General features: G+C 38.4%; 1 protein-coding gene across 1 annotated transcript in view; it reads right to left on the bottom strand.

The window, feature by feature from the left end:
• Nucleotides 1-20,724, bottom strand: part of Hpse2 (heparanase 2 (inactive)) — a 413,903-nt gene that overhangs the window by 361,508 nt on the left and 31,671 nt on the right. The window contains exon 3 of the mRNA XM_090346101.1: nt 6,334-6,495. Within this exon, the coding sequence (XP_090202227.1) occupies nt 6,334-6,495 (162 nt within the window). The remainder of the gene's footprint in view (nt 1-6,333; nt 6,496-20,724) is intronic.

The following is a 20,724-nucleotide window of genomic DNA, read 5'->3' as shown; positions in this document are numbered from 1 at the left end:
TGGGACATCTTGGCCTCTACAGTCACATAAGCTAATGTACAGAGTACTTATATGCATATATAGATTTCCATATATATGAGTGTGTGTACATGTATGGGCATATTTGCATATTTATTTGCATATGTGAATACATTATATGTGAATACACACACCTGTATATATATACACATATACCCTTCCTGTTGGCTTCTGTCTGTCTAGTGGTTAGAGTTAGCCTGGAAATGTTTTAAGTTGAAGTCTCAGTTTAAAATATTCATACATTTGTATGACACAATCATCTCTAACCCTCTAGCAAAATCTTCTATAATGAGTCCACATTCCTCCATAGCATATGAATAAACATGCATACAATCTTGCAGACTACTCACTTTTCAGGGTCATTCCTGAACCTTATTTTACCACTTTCTTTGTTAAATTTGGAATCAATGCCATAGGGAGAAAAAACAAATAACTGATATTCAAAACTCTGCAATCTAGACGTGGTGTACATTCAAATCACACAAAGCTGGACTCACACTGATACAAATATATATTCTTCTTACATTCTTCCTCCCACAAAGCAAAATATCCACAAAATAAATGTTGCTTATCCTATTGTACTAACATAGCATGTACCGCTACCATGTAAAAGGGTCTAGAAGGTAATGTTGAATGAGCTAAAAGACCTTGGACAATATATGGAGTATTTAATGGGACATATTGTGCTGGTAACTTTATCATTGACTCTCATGAGGAGAAACCTATGGAGAGAAAAATGAGCAAGTAGAAAGTAAAATGGAGCCAGGCATGATGGCTCACGCCTGGAATCCTAGCTACTCAGGAGGCTAAGATCTGAGGATCATGGTTCAAAGCTAGCCTGGGCACTAGAGACTCTTATCTCCAATTACTAGTAAATGGGCACTAGAGACTCTTATCTCCAGTTAACTACTAGTAAACTGGCAGTGGGCCTGTGGCTCTAAGATGGAAGCATTGAGCTGAAGAGCTCAAGGACAGTACTCAGGCCCAGGGGTAGGGTAGTAGCCTTGAGCTGAAGATCTCAAGGAGAACGCCCAGGCCCAGGGTTCAAACCCCATGACCCACAATAAATAAATAAATAATAAATAAATAAATAACAGAAAATAAAGAAAATAAAATGGATCTACAAATATCTCAAAAGCAATCGCACTGATAAGCTATTTTTAAAAAAAAACATGAAAAAGGAAAAAATTTTTGAACTACTAACAACATTACTTTTGAAACAACTAAAATCGATAGGCATTGTCAGTATTTTGTGTGTATACTTACTTGTTCTAGGGCTTGAACTCCGGGCCTGAGCTTTTGTGTTCAAGGCTAGCTCTGCTCTCTCCCACTGGAGCCGTAGCTCCCTTCTACCACTGGAGCCACAGCTGCACTCCCTACTTTTTGGTGATTGACTTGGAGATAAGAGTCTTACAGAGTTTCCAGGCTGGCTTCTAACCACAATCCACAGATCTCAACCTCCTGGGTAGCCAGAATTACAGACATGACTCACCAGCACACAACTTTGTCAGAAATTATTTTAAGCATATACCAAATTTTAAGCATATGCCAAATTAATAGACAAATGTTAAATAATAGTAGAAACAAAAAAGGTCTCTAAATCTCTAAATTGAGATAATCAAGAAAGGTGCTACAGAGCAAGAACTAGAATCAGTTATAACCTTTGGTGTTTGACTAGTGACTAAGCCTCATGCTGACCTAAAAACAGTCCTCTGGGCATTGTTATGATTTGTGATTGTTCTTCCATTAATGTGAGGTATTTTGCTTAATTGAAATTAGCCCAATGGGTCACACAGGAAAGAATAATCTTTGCTGCATTCATTGGGTACAATATCACAGAAACCAACCATGGACTCCTTTGTAGTTTAAAGTGCCATATAGAAAGGAAGTGGTACAAAACAAAAGATGGCGCCAAGAATATCACAAAAGTCCTTAGAAAGATTGGATTAAACACGTGGCTCATACCCATCATCCTAGCTACTCTGGAGGCTGAGATCTGAGGATCAAGGCTCAAAGCCAGCCCAAGAAGACAAATCCAACAGACTCTTATCTCCAATTAACCAGCAAAAAGCCAGAAGTAGAGAAGGGGTTCCAATGGAAGAGTTGCTAGACTTGGGGAAAAAAAAAACCCAAGCAAAAGTATAAGGCCATTAGTTCAAGTCCCAAGACTGGCACAAAACACACACACACACACACACACACACACAAAATGGCACAATGGGAATGGATTTTGTCTTAAGTAATGCCACATATTTATAATGATCACACAATTGCAAGCTGCCTAGATGCAAAGGGTTAACTAGATGACTTCACAGTGCAACTAACTTTCTTAAAATTTGATTTCCGCCAGGCACGGTGGCTTACTCCTGTAATCCTAGCTATTCAGGGGGCTAAGATCTGAGGGTCTTAGTTCAAAGCCAGCCTGGGCACTAAATCCGTGAGACTCTTATCTCCAATTACCCACTAGCAAACCAGAAGTGGCACTGTGGCTCAGGGGTAGGTCAGTAACCTTGAGCCAAAGAGCTCAGGGAAAGCACCCAGGCCCAAAGTTCAAGCTCCACAACTGAAGGAAAAAACAAAAAACCTTAACCTCATTTCAGCATCTCTCACTATAATCTACATATTATCCAGAATGCTAGGAAAATAGGACATTCCTAGTCTTCCTGGAGTTTGTGTTCTAAACAAAGTCTAGAAAATATATTTCCTCTTAAAGCTGACTTAATATTTGCATCTGTCATTTGATTACAGAATAGGGATCCATCACAAACATTCAATTTACACCTTCAAAAGGAGAGTAGATAACTAAGTCTGAACTTGTAAAAGTCATTTAGAACAGGTCAGTATGCTCTTGTCAAAGTAGTCTTCAGGTGAATTCACTGTATATATAACAGAGCATTTCCAACGGGTTTATACAGTGCTACTATAGTAAGAACATGAAAGTACAAAGAAGTTTAAGACATCTGATCCCTGCTCTTTCTTCAAGGCTCCTCCCCAAGTCTTCCTCTCACTTGTCATTCCCTCAGAGACATGTACAATAGCAACTCTCGTGCTCAGGAATCTGTAGAACAATCATCCATACCCATGTCAGCAAGTTGGTGTGAAAAGTATAGCAGACAACTCATCACCATTTAAAATAGTCCATCACAGATACCCTTCTGAAATAATGCTATCACTTTCCAGGAACCTCAGTGGTTACTACCAATGTCTTAGTGAGGTGAAGCTAAGTTCACACTAAGACAAGTTTAAAACCATGCCAAAAAAAGAAAAGCAGAAAAATAATTCACTTTGATAAAAATTCTATGCAATGGAGACTTCTTCAGCAACATAAATACATTAAAGGGCATTTTATATTAGATTCTAGTAACCGGGCTATCACGAGTAATTACAAAGTTTCTTTTTTTCAAGTAAGTAGCTAGAAGACCTTCAAAGTTAGAGATGTATTTGCCATCCTCTGTGAGGTGACTATTTAAAAGAAATTATTGACTGAACTATATAGAAGGCAACTATTGAAAGGGAATGACAGTAACTGAAATTCAAGAGCTAATAATCAGACCAGCTCAAAGTAGAACACCTAAAGATGAAAACTTGTTTGTGAAGTGAAAGACTGATTCATCTGACCTTTCAAACACTTTTTATTCTTTTATTATACTGGGATCTTGAATGTCCCACCATGTATATATGTATATGTGTATATATATATATATGTGTGTATATATATATATATAGTACTAACTTACCAAGTAGCAGTACTTACACATTTCTATCCATCCATGTGATTGAAATTTTGCAAATAATTGGAAAGAGTAGGAAAACCTTCAAAAAGGTTCTCTCTCCTTCTGAGATCTTAGTGGCCCTGTTTTCTCCTGAGGTTCTCAAATGAATACCTTTGTCACAGATACTTTACACATTATGCCAGCATTATACAAAAATAAGTGGGACAGCACCAATGAGAAAGCCCAGAGGAGGTGTTCTGAATGTGATGGTACAGAAAGTCACTTCGTTTGAGAGGTCTCTGCCCCTTCACCTCACCCTCCTTTACCAACATGCATTCATCACTGAAAGGGGAAATATTTACAAAATCTAGTTTAGTTATGTTTAAATATTATGTTTAGCTGTCTGGAGACCATGTTCTCAAGATTTATACAAGAAATCAAGGATTAAACGTCATAACAATTAGAAAACCACACTGTGTAAAATCAAAGACTTAGTTAAAGGACATTAAAATAGGTTCACCATCGGTACTAAACTAAAAAGGACTCCATCTCTACCCAACACCTGGAACCAAAACCTTTTGAACTTTCACATAAACAGACGAGGACATGCCAAATGTTCTGTCTGCTGCAAGGTACCACCTCTGCACAGGCATCTGAATGAAAAATGTGGAAAATGCCTGAGGACTCTTTGAAGCAGCTTGGGAGAAGTAAGGGCAGGAAAGAGGCTCTTCTCTAGGGTAAGTTTGTTTAGCGGAAAGTAAGCAAGTTGTCAGAGGAAAAGTTGACAATGTTGATTCCAACAGTTTGAACTGTGAATAAACATCCAAGGGGATTATGTTACTGAGAATTAGAAAAGATTCCATTGAACTCAATGGAACACTTGTGTTTTCACAGATAATATGACTTCAGGCCATCTTCTAGATCCACAATTTAGGGTTAGAATTACCCTAAACCCTTCAAATGCCACATTAAAGAACATAGGCTATGACCTTTCAAATACAAGTCTAAAAATATTAGAATATGGCTGGGATAAAAATATTTCATATCCAGTGAATTGGAAAGTGTGTGTGTGTGTGTGTGTGTGTGTGCCTGTGTGTGTGCGTGTGTGTGTGTGTGTGTGTGTGTGTGTGTGTGTACACATTTGAGGTAGTCCGAAAAAAGACAACCTGGAGAAAAATACATAGTCTTCCAAACATGTTAATGAAACTAACCTTGTTAGGGAAACTAATGCCTTGGTCATAAATAACTTTTGAATTTTCCCTCGTTAATTCCCTCTCAGAGGGAAAAATAAACAAAAGAAAATAAAATAAAACCAGGGACCTGTCCTTAATCCTCTTCTCTGTCCATCAAAGCTACATTTTAAATCTGACTTTCATCTCATACTATTGGACTTCCTACCAGGAATGAGAAAAAAAGTTAGAAAAGTCTTGAGCTTTTTCAAAGACAAATCAATTAGGTTGCCACTCAGCAATCCCTGTGACATGTCAGAGAAAGCCTATTTAAAAAAAAGATGTTAAAATTTTCCCAATTTATAGTTCACAAAACAAATATGAGATATTCATAGCCTATCAGATGGGCTATCTTTCCTTTTTTATATATTCATAATCAAGAGAAAACTTTCTTTTGACTTGGTAAATATGCATTCAGAGCCAGTTGCCAGCAGCTCTCGCCTGTAATCCTAGCTACTCAGGAAGCTGAGATCTAAGAATCATGGTTCAAAGCCAGCCCAGGCAGGAAAATCCATGAGATGCTTATCGCCAATTAACTACCAGAAAATGGAAGTAGAGCTGTGTCTCAAAGTGGTAGAGGGCTAGCCTTGAGCTAAAGAGCTCAGAGACAATGACCAGGCCATGTGGTTAAGCTCAACATATATCTACATATATGTACATATTCAAGACAAGATGCAGCCATGCTTATATGATCGTCTTTTTTTAAATGAAGGTGATTTACACTTCCCTCTTGGTTATTTCAAGTCCTACATGACTGTCATAGGAAAACCTATGATTAGAATTTTTTCCATTCACATGCTGTTCACTGATGCACGGCTTGCTTTCCTTGCAGAAGGGAATATGGCTCGGTCTCATGGCCTATTAGCTCTTAAAAAGAAAATCAAATTCCCACGATAGTCTCAGACATCATCAGGAATAGAACATTATCAGCTCTGCCTCGAGATCATTATCTTTTTTACATTTCATCTTTATATTTACTGGGTTCATAGAAAGGGCATACACACAAAGAGGAAAATCGCCGTTTCTGAAAAGACACCAAATTTAGTAATCCTCTCAAATCTACTGGCACACGTCTAGAAAGTCATACTTTTACAAGAATTCATTAAGTTTTCATTGGGTCTGTCTTTGGAGAAAACACATGCTGAATCAATTGCCCATAGCTTCTAACCAAAATACATCTGAAAAAGACAGGAAATACTTGTTACAGGAAAGATGAAAGTAATCGCAATGAAAGGTGTGATAGAGTTAGGTGGAGAAATACAAATGTTGGTTCATCTGGATTTCACACAGGGTTCCCCAATATCAATGTGCTGACTGAGAGTGTTCATCAAGACACAAGGCTGAAAGAATCTAGCTGACTCTGGTAGCCTTACCTGTTAATATGAGATTGCTATACGTGTTGGAGAATTGCTCCTTTAGAAGAACCAGATGCATCTGCGCTGCCTTCTCTCTTTGGAGCTCTAGCATAATATCTGGATGTTGTGCGATTTTACAGCCTTTCTGTTTGTCCAAGGCAACATCACTTCGGACAATATCTACAAAAAGAAGGAAAGAGTAGGCAGCAAAAACAATCTAAAACAACAAGCAAAAAGAAATGTATACACATAAAAGTCTCATTTCGCCCCCCAAATAATGATATATACTATCAACACTTTCACCAAACTAAACAGACACAGAAATAATTATCCTGTGGGATCCCTAATTCTGTGATACATACTACCACCTGTTCTGCTTACTTCCAAGTTCTTTTGAGATTTCTCTTTTTTTTTCTCTCTCCCCCCTCCCTCCTTCTCTCCCCCTCTCTATCTCTCTCTTCATTAAGTATTCAACTGATGCATTCTCTGACTCTGCTTAATCTCTAAAGGACTTATTTCCCTCTTGAGAGTCTTTTCTTAACTACTTTTTACCATTTTCCACAGGGGAAAAATAACACATTGCTGAGGACCAGGAACTATGAAGGGGTCATTTCCTCTACCACATGCCTGAGAACCAAGAGCTAACTTCAGTATGTGTATGTGGATATTGGGTCTGTTTTCAAATTTTCCTTCCAGCCAGACCTCTCAATCCCCAATTGTTTTCCTACTGGTAGCAAGTTGCTTTTTTTATACTTCTATAGGACTTTCAAGTTTTGTATAGCCAGATAAAGACTTTTAGACAGAAGAGATACAAAAATAAATCATTGCTTTGATACCAGTGAAGCCTATGATTTGGCAGCGGACTATTTCATCAAAAGACAGCAGAATATACATTCTTCTCAGAAGTTCATAGAATTTTTCAAAACAGATTTTATGTTAACTCATAAAGCAAGACTTAATGATAAAAATGTTTAAGTTTTTTCTATATTATCAAATCATAATGGAATACAACTAGAAATCAAGAGGAACTATATAAATGCATGGAGATTGAACCATTTGTATGAGTGGGTAATTGGAAAAATAAAGGGGGAAAATTTTTAATTCCTAGAATCAAATGAATATGTAGATACAACAGAATAGATTCTGTACAGTAGAGCAAAAGCAGTTCTGAGAAGTATATAGAGATGAGTGTGGTGGCTCAGGCCAATAATCCTAGCTACTCAGGAGGCTGAGATCTGAGGATCCTGGTTCAAAGCTAGCCCAGGCACTAAAGACTCTGGCTCCTGGAGTAGGATGATAGCCTTGACCTAAAGAGCTCAGGGTCAGTGCCCAGGCCCAGAGTTCAAGCCCCATGACCCACAAAGAAAAAAAAAAAGAAAAGAAAGAAAGAAGGAATGAAAGAAGCATATAGCTATGAATGTCAGCATTTTAAAAAGTAAAATTGTTCTTAAATAAAACAACTTAATGATGCACCACAAAGTTTTAAATAAACTAGAACAAGCCAAATTCAAACAGAAAGAAAGAGAGAAAGGTCATAGGTGAGAACAATGAAATATAACAATACAAAAGGGTCAATAAAACAGAGTTCATTCTTTCCAAAGATAAATAAGTGCCCAAACTTACCCAATAAGTACCCTGAGTACCCAAACTAACTAGAAGAAAGAGAAAAGCAAGCCATTAAAATTAGAGATGAAAAAAATTGGACATGAAAATTTGGAGATGAAAAACTGGACAGAAATAATTGAAATCCAGAGGATCATTAGGACGTTTAGAAAATTGTATATTCTAGTAAATTGAAAATCAAGATGCAACGCATTTCTAGACACATGCGATCACTAAAATTAAAAACCTAAGCATATAAACAAGTAGTGACATTGTAGCTGTAATAGAGTCTCCCAACATAGACAAATTCTAGGAATGAATGGATTCCTTGCTGAATTCCACAGAGGAGCCAACCAATAATCCTCAAATTAATTCATGAAATCAAAAGGAACATAATGATTTCAAAGCCATTCTAAAATGCCACTATCACTCTGAAACCAAAACCAAATAAAGACATAACAAAGAAAGAAAATGATGTACTAATTTTCTTGATGAACATAGACATACACACACATGTGCACACACACACACACACACACACACACACACACACACACGATCCTCAATAAAAATCCAAACCCAACAATAAATTCAAAGATCATGATCAGGTTAGTTTTATTCTGCAGGTCCAAGAATTGTGTTAACGTTTGTGAATCAATATATAACACAGCATATAAATATAATCAAGTAAAAAAATCAAAGAAATAAAAATCAAAACTACACTGAGATTCTCATCATAATTATACTGGCTATCATCAAGAAAACAAATGACAAACGTTGACAAAATTGCAGGGAAAATTAGACTACCCCTATCTACTACTAATGGTAATATAAATTAGTATAGCCATTGTGGAAACCAATATGGACCATTCACAAAAAATTTAAAATAGAATTTCTAGGTGATTCAACCATACCATTTCTGGGAATATCTAAAAAAAGAAAAAAACCAAAGTCATTTTACTACAGAAGTACTTCATATCTGTGTTTATTTTTAGGCACTATCCACAACAGCCAAATTATTAATTTAGTCCAAATCATCAGACCAGGTACACATCAAAGGATAAATTGAATAAGCAGAAGGTGATGTAAATGTACACAGTGTAGTTTTACTCAACCATTCTCTTCTAGAGGTTTTAGAAGTTTCATGATTTATATATAAGCATAAGATCATTTCCATGTTAGTTAGGTAGGTCTCAAAGTTATCTTTTCACATGAAAATTTTCAGCATTGCAGCATCATTTATTGAAGATTGTTGCTTTCTCCATTGAGGTAGCCACACAGCTTTGTTAAAACTCCATTTGACATTATTTACATAGATTTAATTCTGACTTCCTAATTGTATTTCACAGATATATTTTCTTTTCATTTGAGCACTACCATATTTTCTAGTTTACTATAGCTTCATACTACCCTGAAATCAGGTTACAGACAGGTGTGGTAGTGGGTAAGAAAACTAGACAAGAAAAGGCTTGCTTGAAGGCCAGCCTAGAATACACAGTAAGAATGCCTCTTGAGAAAAATAAGTAAAAATAAATCAGCTGCCGACTTTATTTAAACATTATTCTCCTTTTTTTGTTATTGTTGTTGTTTGTTGTTTTTTTTTTTTTTTTGGTCAGTAGTGGGGCTTAGACCCTGGGCATGGGCATTGTCTCCGAGCTCTTCAGCTCAAGGCTACCTCCCTACCCTTTGAGCCACAGCCCCACTTCCCCTTTTCTAGAGATTAACTGGAGATAAGAGTGCAGAAGTTCTAAAGTGTTCAGGCTGGCTTGGAATCTTAATCCTCAGATCCCAGCCTCATGAGTAGCTAGGACTACAGGCATGAGATACCACTCCAGCTATTTTCCTTTTTCTAGCAGCTTTTCCTATTCTGGGTCACCCACATGTATGCATATATATTCTGATATGTGGGTATAGATAATCTATATATATATATATTGAGAGAGATCTATATAAATATATTGAGAGAGATATATATATCACATTTTATAGAAATTTTTTTGTAAATTTAACTGGGATTAAGTTGAATCTATAAATCACACCAGGAAGTATTAATGTCTTAAGCATGCTGAATTTTCTAATCTGTGAACACATTTTTATTTCTCTCTGCTTATTTGATTTCGTTCATCTATACATTTCGCTATATATTCTCTATACATTTTTGTAAGATTTCTACCATTGGTGCTATTGTAAATGGTTACGTTGTTCAAATTTCAAACTCCAGCGTTCGTTGTAAGTTTCATGATCTTCCTATCCGTGTTTCGTTGGGTCTCCACACAGAAATCTTCAGTGAAGTTTTACAAGTTTCTAAACCTGAATACAGACCCAGGTGTATGTCTGCACCCAGTCACTCCTAAGGCAGAGATCATGACTAGAGACCAGTCCAGGCAAAAGTTAATGAAAAGCCAGGTGTGAAGATACATACCAGTAATCCTAGCTACACAGGACACATAAATTGGAGGAGCCCAATAAAACTTGAAACCCTATCTGAAATATAACTAATGTAAAAAAAGGTCTAGGTTTATGACTCAAGAAGAAGGTGACTGCCTAGCAAGTGTTAGACCCTGAATTTAAACCCCAGTACTGCAGGGAAACAACAACAACAACAACAAAAACAAAAACCACTTTAGTGCAGCATTAAGATATTTCAGCTTTTGTCACTTTAAGGAATGGTATAATTATTACATCTTCCTGGTAATAAATTCCTGTTCCTCATTTCTGTCAGTAAACTTGAGCCCAACAATTTTGGTAAACTCTTCTATTATTTCAAACAACTTGCTTCTAGATGTTCATGAATTCATGGGGCAAATAATTGTATCATCACTTACCAGCAATAATTTTTGTTTCTTCTTTCTCAATTCTTATATATTTTATTTTACTGTTCTTATTTATTTTACTTTGCATTTCTTATTTCTGAGGAGACATGGAATTCGCATTTCTGGTTCATTTTACAGTCAGAAATACTACTATTCTTCCAGATAATCTTTTATATTTATAATCTGTATATTCTTACAGTGAACAGGTTTGAAAGACAGCCTTCACTATAGAGAGAGACATTCTCTCTCTAGGGCCCCAAAGCAAACATGCTTACTGTCCAATATAATAAAGATAACCATACTTCCCTCAAAGAGCAGACCTGTTGAGTACCTCTTATGAGAGAATCATATTTCATAAATTCAGGATTCTCCTCCTGTAATACAGTTCATGGCAGCAAGTAATGCTACTATGATTTGAACATCTTCCCCCTCCAAAACTCATGTAAAACTTAGCTTAGGTATGGGGAGGTGAGCTTTTAAAAGTTATTTAGGTGGCTGGGCACCAGTAGCTCATGACAATAATCCTACCTGCTAAGGATACTGAGGTCTGAGGATCATGAGTTGAAGCAACCAGGGGAAGGAAAGTCCATGAGACACTAATCTCCAATCAAGCACCAAAATGTTGAAAATGGAGCTGTAACTCAGGTGGTTGAGAACTAGCCTTGAGTAAAAAGCTCAAGGATAGTGCCCAGTTCCTGAGTTCAAGCTCCAGCACTGACACCCAAAACAAAAGGTATGTAGGTATATATGGGTTCCACTCTCATCAGTTGAGTAATTCCTTAATCCTCAGGGCAGGTTTGCTCCCTCTCTAGCCTTCTAATTGCCCTTCACCAAGGGATCATTTCCACCATCTTAGCACACATCAAAAAACGATCCTTGTCAGAGGCTGCCATCTTGATCTTGGACTTCCAACCTCCATATCTGAGGGCCAACCAATTTCTGTTGTTATAAATAACGGGATTTATGGACTGTGGCAATCGCCGTGTCCTCTTCTTCTCACTCTATGGAAATCAGAACTCGGGAAACTACTACAAAACAACTACTGATACTTTGGCCACTGCTCTTATTGTGAAAAATAAAACCCTTTTACTCTGACATAAAGTCTCTTATCCTCTGCTTAGCATCCACAAAACTCTGGGCGGGCTACTTCTTCTATTAGCTTCCAGATGCCTCACAGTGGATAGCTCCATTATGTTGGCTAGGACATCCAAAACGAAGGTAAGTTCCCCTGACTTTCCTGATTCTAAAGAGAATGCTTGCAATATTTCACCATTAATTGTAACAAATGATTAAGCTCCTAGGTAAATAATATTTCTGAAGTCTAAAAAGTGTTGCTGGGTTTGTTTTTTTTTAAAGAACTGTCTAACCTTTTCAACTTAGGAAACTGTTGCCTTAGTGGACTAAGAGTACAGGTTTCAAAAGTGGTTCTGCTTAGAATCAAAAAGAAGGAACCCTTGTGATAGATCTATTGGAATTTGGGGCCAACACATTTCTGACATTCTTCATCCCCTACCCATCCTATACCTGCAGCATCCTCAGTCTCAATGATTGTAACTCCCCAATTTTCTCTAGAGAAAGGGCTGGTAGTTTTGTTGGGGGGGTTCTTTGCCTACAAAAAAATAGTAAACATTTTAGATCTTGGAGGACAGAATCTCTGCATTGCAATAACAGAGTTGGATAGTTGCAACAAAGTAGTCGTGGATGACATGTAGCGATCAGGCATGGCTATGTTCCAATAAAACTTTATAAAAACAGATGGTGATAAAGTTTGGTCTGCAGCTTACACTGTGTTGACTCCTACTGTAAAGGAACAAACCGAAAAGCAAATACGTTTGAATGTCTTATATAATGAAACTCTTCATGCCAGGCATGAAGAGATGTTCTAGAAGTTACAATGATTTTATACCAAGTAAAGATTAAAACCCAGGTCTCCCAACTGTTGGTGCTCTTCCCATTACATCATCCAGCGAAACAAATGACACTGGCAGAATTTGCTTCTGCAAGTATTTTTATCCACTTCTACTAAATGTATGCAAATATATATATATATGGATACTTGGCAGATGTCCATGAATATTTAAGCCTGTGCTCCAGCGACCTCCTCAGTGCTGTGCATTATTTGTCTAGCTTTGCATCATTCCCAGATGAAGACATCACAGTTTCATCTCAAGAATGTTCATGGAAACATGTGATACAGTTGGTTTGGAAGCTGAACCCAGCAGCAGAACCTTCCCACAGCAAAAATCATTCATCTGCTAAATATTTCTAAGGCCTTCCTACAGTATTGACCACAGCCCTAATTTTTCATCTGTATAAAAGGACTCATAACCCATCAACTTGAAGTCTATTTTTAAACCAAAGTCCCTGCAGTACTATTCTAAACAAAACAAAACAAACATTGGAATATATCCTGTCTACCTCATTTCTCTCATTTGCAATTTCTGACATTGAATCCACAAAGACATTTCATTTGACCTGATGTGTTCTTCATAAAAGTGCTACACAAAAATACTGGAGTAATCATAAATAACTATCAACCTTGATACATAAAGCTGAGAACAAAGCACTATTCTTAAAAACTGGGTTTAGAAAAAGAGACCTACACAACAAGCCTAAGCCAAGACTTTTGCTTTTTTATTCAGTGTATCCAGAGCTTATTAGTGGAACTTACTTTGAGTTGAAGACTAGGCTATACGAACTAAAAATTCTTCCAGTTCTAAGATTTAATTATTCTGAATATAGCAAAAAACAAGTGACTGCTGTAGTCTGGTGAAATACTTAAGAAAGACAAACTCCTCCATGAAGACTGTAAATTTAAATATGGGAAAACTAAGACACAGTTGCATGAGTTAGTTTTCCTTGCTCCCCTTCCATTCTTCATCTCTAAACAGTAAAATCCACTCAGAAGTGGTACCCTTTAGGGCACCCTAGAGAGACAATATTCTGGCAAAATGAAATTACCTTTTACAATCAAGTGATAATAATAGAGTATATAGCCTCTAAGCAATGATTTAGAATTGGCTTCCCTGAAGCAATAGTCGTGTCAATTAACGCCAAGCCTATATTTGGTCATGAGACAGTAATAATCTTAGATATAGAAAATTCTATTGGAATCTGATATATTAAGATTCTTTAGAAGTGATAGGCAAAGCAAAAAGCCAACAATTACTCTTGATACATCTTTTTCCATAAAGAAGACAAGAAATACTTGGGCCCTGGATCATGGAATCAGTAGCTCTTGCCTATATTTTATGCCAGATTTGGAGGGGGAGGGTGTAGAAAAACTCTTCTAACTTCTTCAAGACTTTCCTCCATGGCATAGACTACACAGTTCATATTTCTGGCTTATCATCTTCTAGGTATAAATTTTCCAGAACAGTTTATAATAGAAATCTTCTATGGCATCATCCATCAGAATATGAAAGACTGTTCTAAAAACTTAAACAAAAGGTTAGACAGACATCTGAGCGTTTGGTAAGAGTTGGTGAAGCATTATCAGTTCCTTGCCTAACCTGGAGGCAAATCAAATTTCCTCATGTGGATGGTTTTGGAGCCTCCTAGTGGCAGCCTCAGGGGACCGACACAGCTAACTTGGAAAGCACGAGGCTTTCAAGGAAAGAATATTAGATACATATGCTGGTGATGAATTCAAACACATCAGCTCCTACAATGTACTCAACCACACTATGCAAGACACGAAAAACACAGGGATGGATAAATGTTGGTCCCTCCCTCAAGGAATTCATAACGTACTAGGTGAAAACAGAAATACCATAAAGGAAGTCATTTCTAATTGCAATTGAGAAAAGAGATGCTGTCGAGGGACATGTCATAAACATAGATGACTTTTTTTTGCCTTAAAACATAGAAATCTATCTACTGGAGAAGCCAAGACTATTCCATGTTTTCAAGCCTTTGGTAATTCTGCTTCCTGTTTGATATACTTTGTTTTCTACTAGCATCATTCGTAGAATAACTAAGGCTACAGTTGAGATGCATGAGAAACTAGATTGGGAGCAAAGCTGAGGCATGAGCCTTATCCTCCAGTCTCTGAAGAGATGTCTAAGGTGAATGGGAAAAGCAGTATACAGAAGCCAATTCACTATAATAACTAGAAATAGACTGTTAGGAGTGTTGGTCAGCAAAGAAGCTCATGAACCTCTCCTAGTAATTTTAAAGGGGGGGTTGGAAGAGCCCCTGTGCTGTGAAATACAGCAGGAAAGAATATTCCAGAAGTTAAAACAACTATACCTAGCGGCCCAACAAACAGAAGAGATTCGATTCAGGGAAAAAATCAAAGCAGTTCCATTTTTTTTTCTTAGTACAGAAAGTAAACCATGAAGAACTTAACCAAGGGAAGGAACCACACAAGTTAAAAGATGTTACAGCTTGAATCTGAGATACCCTCAGAGGGCTCATGCATTCAAGGTTTGGATGCCTGCTGACTGACAGATTTTTTTTTTTTTTGCCAGTCCTGGGCTTGAGCTCAGGGCCCGAGCACTGTCCTTGGACTTTCTCAAGGCTAGAGCTCTACCACTTGAGCCTCAGCACCACTTCTGGCTTTTTTCTATGTATGTGGTACCGAGGAATCGAACCCGGGTCTTCATGCATGCTAGGCAAGCACTTTAACTGCTAGGCCAAACTCCCGGCCCCTGACTGACAGATTTTAAGGAAGTGATTTTTCTTGGTGTTCTGACCTAACAAGTGGATTGATCTCCTGTGAATTCACTATGGGAAAGGAATACAATGTAAGAGATAAGACAGTTGGAAAGATTTGAAAAGCCTGCCATTTTTCTCCTCAAAATAAAGTTAAGGCCAAGAAAAATGTGGTTACTGAAGAGATTAGAACTATTAAAAAGAAGTGCTTCAGGACAAGCAGAAAAGACACTTTAAGGCACTTCAAGAATTAACCTAATCCCATTCCTCACCGACTCCAAAGAGTAATTGTTTTATTTTTTATTTTATTGAGAACGTATACTGATGCGAGTATTTTCAAGTTTTTATTAGTACATGTTAATTATACAGGGTAAGGAATTTTATTATGGCATTGCCATACATGGATGTAGTGTCCTTTATCATAGCCATCCCCTCCATTACCCTGCCATGTGCCCTATCCAACCTTCCCCATTACCTTCCACCCCCTAGTGGTCCACTTCGAGTTCATGAACTCCTTTTCTTCCCCCACACTCTACATATGAAGGAAATTGTGTGACATTTACCCATGTGCTTCACTAAGCATGGTGATCTCCAGTTCCAGCCATTTTCCTGCAAACAACAGGAATATGCTATGAGAGTGGCCCCCAAGATACAACAGAGTCCTCGAGGAGTGGGAAATGCCAGGAAGCATAGAACAGTTAAGCTAAGAAATATTACAGACAGGCTGGGTGCAGTGGCTCACACCTGTAATCCTAGCTACTCAGGAGGTTGAGATCTGAGAATCTTGGATCAAAGCCAGCCCAGGCACTAAAGAACGTGACTCTTATCTCCAATTAACCACCAGAAAATTGGAAGTGGTGCTGTGGCTCTAGGGTAGGGCAGTAGCCTTGAGCTGAAGAACTCAGGGACAACACCTAGGCCCAGAGTTCAAGTCCCATGACAGAAAGAGAAAGAAAAAAGGGGAAAAAAAAGAAAGGAAGGAAGGAAGGAAGGAAGGAAGGAAGGAAGGAAGGAAGGAAGGAAGGAAGGAAGGAAGGAAGGAAGGAAGGAAGGGAGGAAGGGAGGTCACAGACAACAAACTTAATCAGCTCAAAGTGGAACCATGCAGCAGACGAAGGTCAAGACCCAGGGGGGAAGGGAAGCCCAGGGCCTTTGGTTGTGAATCACATCACTGCCATGTTCAGAAATATGGTGCTATAGAATTGAATGTCGTACCTGTTGGGGTTTGGTCTTTATTTAATCCCACTTTCCCTTTCTGTGTCCTCATTCCTTGCTTTTGGAATGGGAAAATTTACTTTGTGCCATTGTATTTTGGAAGCATGTTACTCGCTTTAATTCTACAGAGACCCTTAGCAAAGTCTCAAGAAAAAGCCCCTTTGAACGGTAGCGAAAGACCAGGTACCCAGGTACCTAATAATATGAGGTCATTCACTAGATCTATTAAAGTCTATGGGAAATGTTTCAGATGCATCGAAATGTGTTTTGTGTAATAATATGGGCATGAAAATTTGGGAGACCAGGAGCTGAATGATATGGGTTGAGTATTCCCCCCTCACCCAAGTAGGCTCATGTCTTAGGGGTTTGGGTACCAGCTGAAGGGTTGGGGGGAAGTAACTAGTTCTTGAAAGCTCTGACTTACTCAATGGATTAATCCTCTGATGGATTCCTAAGCTGGTAGTGTTACTAGGCCATGGTGTGGTGTACGAGGTCAGGCCTAGTGGAAGTTGGTACATTTTGTTCCCTTTTGATTCTCTTTGCTTGCCAGCCACCATGAGGTAAGTAACTGTTCTATTACACTCCCGGCATCATGATACTCTGCCTAACTAAGGCCTCAAGCAACAAAGCCAATTGACAGTGGAACAAAACGTTCCAGACCATAAAACAAAATAAATCTATCCTCCTTTAAAGTGTGTCTGAGAGGCATTTGTCATAGCAATGAAGATGTCTGACTTAGGGCACAGGAGAAAGTGATGGATTACAGATACTCAACACTTTTCCTACATTTCCATCAGATCCAAACCAAAACACCAGGTGCATGACTTCAGAGAGAGCGGAGGGGCACAGAAAGATGGGAGGAAAGACAGTAAGCAACAGACAGACGGACCCAGAAATACTGACCTTGAGAGACATAAAAGAAATAATAGATCTTAAACCTAGAGCAAAACGGTAGGGAAGGCAGAGGTCTCTCTCCAGTAAAAGCTGGCAGGTAAAGGAGAAGAGACAGGTCTCAAGAAGCACAGGAACACAAGCTGGCACTCTGCAAAAGTAACCTTTAAAATGGGGAGATCTGCACCCCGTCTAGCAAGCACATGCCAGTGAATCAGTCATTGGTCTTTCCTAGCTTGCTTAGAAGTGACATGGAGAGAGGAATTACAACTTCTTTCTTGTCTGTGGAGGGAGAGGTGACCCTGTTTTGCCTTTTTTTGTTTGTTTGTTTTATCTGCAAACGCAAATACCACTACCCTTCCACTGCCTCTGTGAAAGACCATCCTAAGAATCTGGTTGTGACTTGGACTTAGATACACAGACACAAATCTACTTGGGTGGGAAATGTGAGCTTCAAGCCACACTAGAGGGAAGCCAAGAGGGAAAACATCAGCAGAGCTTCAGCCAGAACTCTGAGAAGAGAGAGGCCAGCTGTTGTGGATATGAGCAGGAGTGTGAGACAGAGAACTGGAAGGCCACAGCGCAAAGGATAAATCAGTGAGGGGATCATTCCAAGCCAGCACACACTACTTGAGTTTGACTGATTCCTACAGTCAAACTGTAGAAACAGACAGCTGATTAGTGGGATGCAGCACTGCTGAGGAATGTCCCTATGCTAAACGCACGGGCAGAGCACATCTGCTGCGAGGAGGCATCTAACCAAGGTTTCTTTGGGTTCAGCTAGTGGGGGGAGGTTGGGAACTGCTCTTGCATAGGAATTCAGCCTAGTGGGGAAGACAAGACTGGGTTCAGCCTTCAAATGGCCAATTCTGGTCTAACTTTGTTTGGATTTCAGAGAGAAACATAGCTAACCCTATCCCTCCAAAATAAAATTTTTTAAAAAATATACTGTAAAAAATAACTGGTGGGGGGCCGGGAGTTTGGCCTAGTGGTAGAGTGCTTGCCTAGGATGCATGAAGACCCAGGTTCAATTCCTCGATACCATATACATAGAAAAAGGCCGGAAATGGTGCTGAGGCTCAAGTGGTAGAGCTCTAGCCTTGAGAAAGTCCAAGGACAGTGCTCAGGCCCTGAGCTCAAGCCCAGGACTGGCCAAAAAAAAAAAAAAACTGGTGGGGAGAGAGATCCACAAACTTCAGCAAGGAAGAAATAATGATTGGTAAGCTTTGTTTCTTCCTCTTCTTCTTCTTCTTCTTCTTCTTCTTCTTCTCCTCCTCCTCCTCCTCCTCCTCCTCCTCCTCCTTCTCCTCCTCCTCCTCCTTTCTTCAGTTGGTTGAGGGGCTTGAACACCTGGCCTGGATGCTGTCCCTGAACTACTGCTCTACAACTTTAAGCCACAGCTCCACTTCTGGATTTTGAGTAGTTAATTATATATAAAAGTCTCATGGAGTCTTTTCTGCTGGCCTGGTTTTGAACCACAATCCTCAGCTTCCTGAGTAGGTAGGATGACAGGTGAGAGCTTCCGACACCCAGTCATCATTATCTCTTACATCTTCAAGCCACACAGTTTCCTTCTCCTATCTTATACTTTTTTCCTTTACCATTCCCCTTCTATTTTAGATTTAATTTGCTTGAATGTCTATTTTGTTTTTCTTTTAACCTCATCAGGTGTGAAGTTAACATGCTCAATTATCTTTTCTTTACCTTTTTTTTTTGGCAAGTCCTGGGGCTTGAACTCAGGGCCTGTGCAGTGTCCTTGGGCTTTCCTCAAGGTTAGAGCTCTACTACGTGAGCCTCAGCACCACTTCTAGCTTTTTCTATGTATGTGGTACCAAGAAATCGAACCCAGGTCTCCATGCAGCTAGGCAAACACTCTACCACCAGGCCAAACTCTCAGCCCTCAATTATTTTTTGTTACACTTAAGTATCTTCTTTGTTTCGTTTTATTTTGGCAGCACTGGGATTTGAACTCAGGACCTTTTGAGGCCTAGGCAAGTAGTCTGCCACTTGAGCCATACCTCTTTAATTTATGTTTCAGCTGGGACCTCCTGCGTTATTCCAGGATCTACCCCAGACCACAATTCTCCTACTATTGTCTTGAACTTAGCTGGGAATACAGTAATGTTCCATCATTCACTCCTTCTTGTTTGAGATAAGGGTCTCAGTAACTTTTTGCCTGGGCTGACTTCTTTCCATTGTGATCCTCTCATCTCTGCCTGCTATGTAGCTGGATTATAGGCATTCACTGTAAGTGATAGCCATTACAGCAGATGCACAAATTACAATGTAGAAGCATAAGAAATGTGACAAAGCAAGGCAATATAACTCCTGTTAAAGCTCATAAATCCTCAACAAGATCTAAAAGTAATGCAAGGGTGGAAATGCAGGACAAAGAATTCAAAAGTCTAATTTTTAAAATGACCAATGACCTAAAAAAGTGCTTCAAACAGATAAATAAAATAAGGACATCAATCCAAGACTGAACAAGTAAGTCATCAATATAGATTAGAATTTCAGCAAGGAAACTGAGATCCTAAAATGTTAGAAATGAAAAATAAATGAAGTAGAAAATACACAAGAATGCATCCATTTAAAAAAAAACTAAAATAGCAGTAAAAAGATATTATGGATTGAAGAAAAGTTTGAGAGAGTATTACATCTGGATGACAGTAATCAACAATAAATATAATGAAACTATAAGAGAAAATGTTAATTTGTTGACAAAGGAATACTCATCAGAATTACATCATAACTCACAGTAGACACCATAAAACTCAGAAAAGTATGGTTTGGAATAATTTCAGGCCCTGGAGGTAAATAATTGGTGGTTATGATTACTATATGAAGCAAAGTTATCCTTTACAATTAGTGATGAAACAGATACCTTCCAAGATTAGTACAAACTAGATCAATTAATACTCACTAAGCCAGCATTAAAGAACATCCTTAAAGGAATTTTAGATACAGATGAGGAAAAAAGATAGTCATAATATGAGAGCTCAGGAAAAAATAAATGTCATGAGAGGAAAATGGTGAACAGGTAATAATTACTATTGAATCAAATATATTCAAATCAGAAAACCAGTGAATTCTTAAGGAAGAAAGGAAGAAATGGTACTCAAAATTACAAAGAATTAAAGATGCAGATTGAATGAGTGGTTTAAGAAACAGGGTCCAACTGTTGGTTATTTTCAAGAAACAAGCCTGTCTGGAAACACACACACACACACAC

Source organism: Megascapheus bottae, chromosome 15, assembly GCF_031878675.1.
Source record: "Megascapheus bottae isolate mThoBot1 chromosome 15, mThoBot2.hap1, whole genome shotgun sequence".
In the NCBI taxonomy this organism is placed as follows: Eukaryota; Metazoa; Chordata; class Mammalia; order Rodentia; family Geomyidae; genus Megascapheus; species Megascapheus bottae.
Note: the sequence above shows the minus strand (reverse complement) of the source record. Positions and strands in the feature narration are given on the sequence as shown.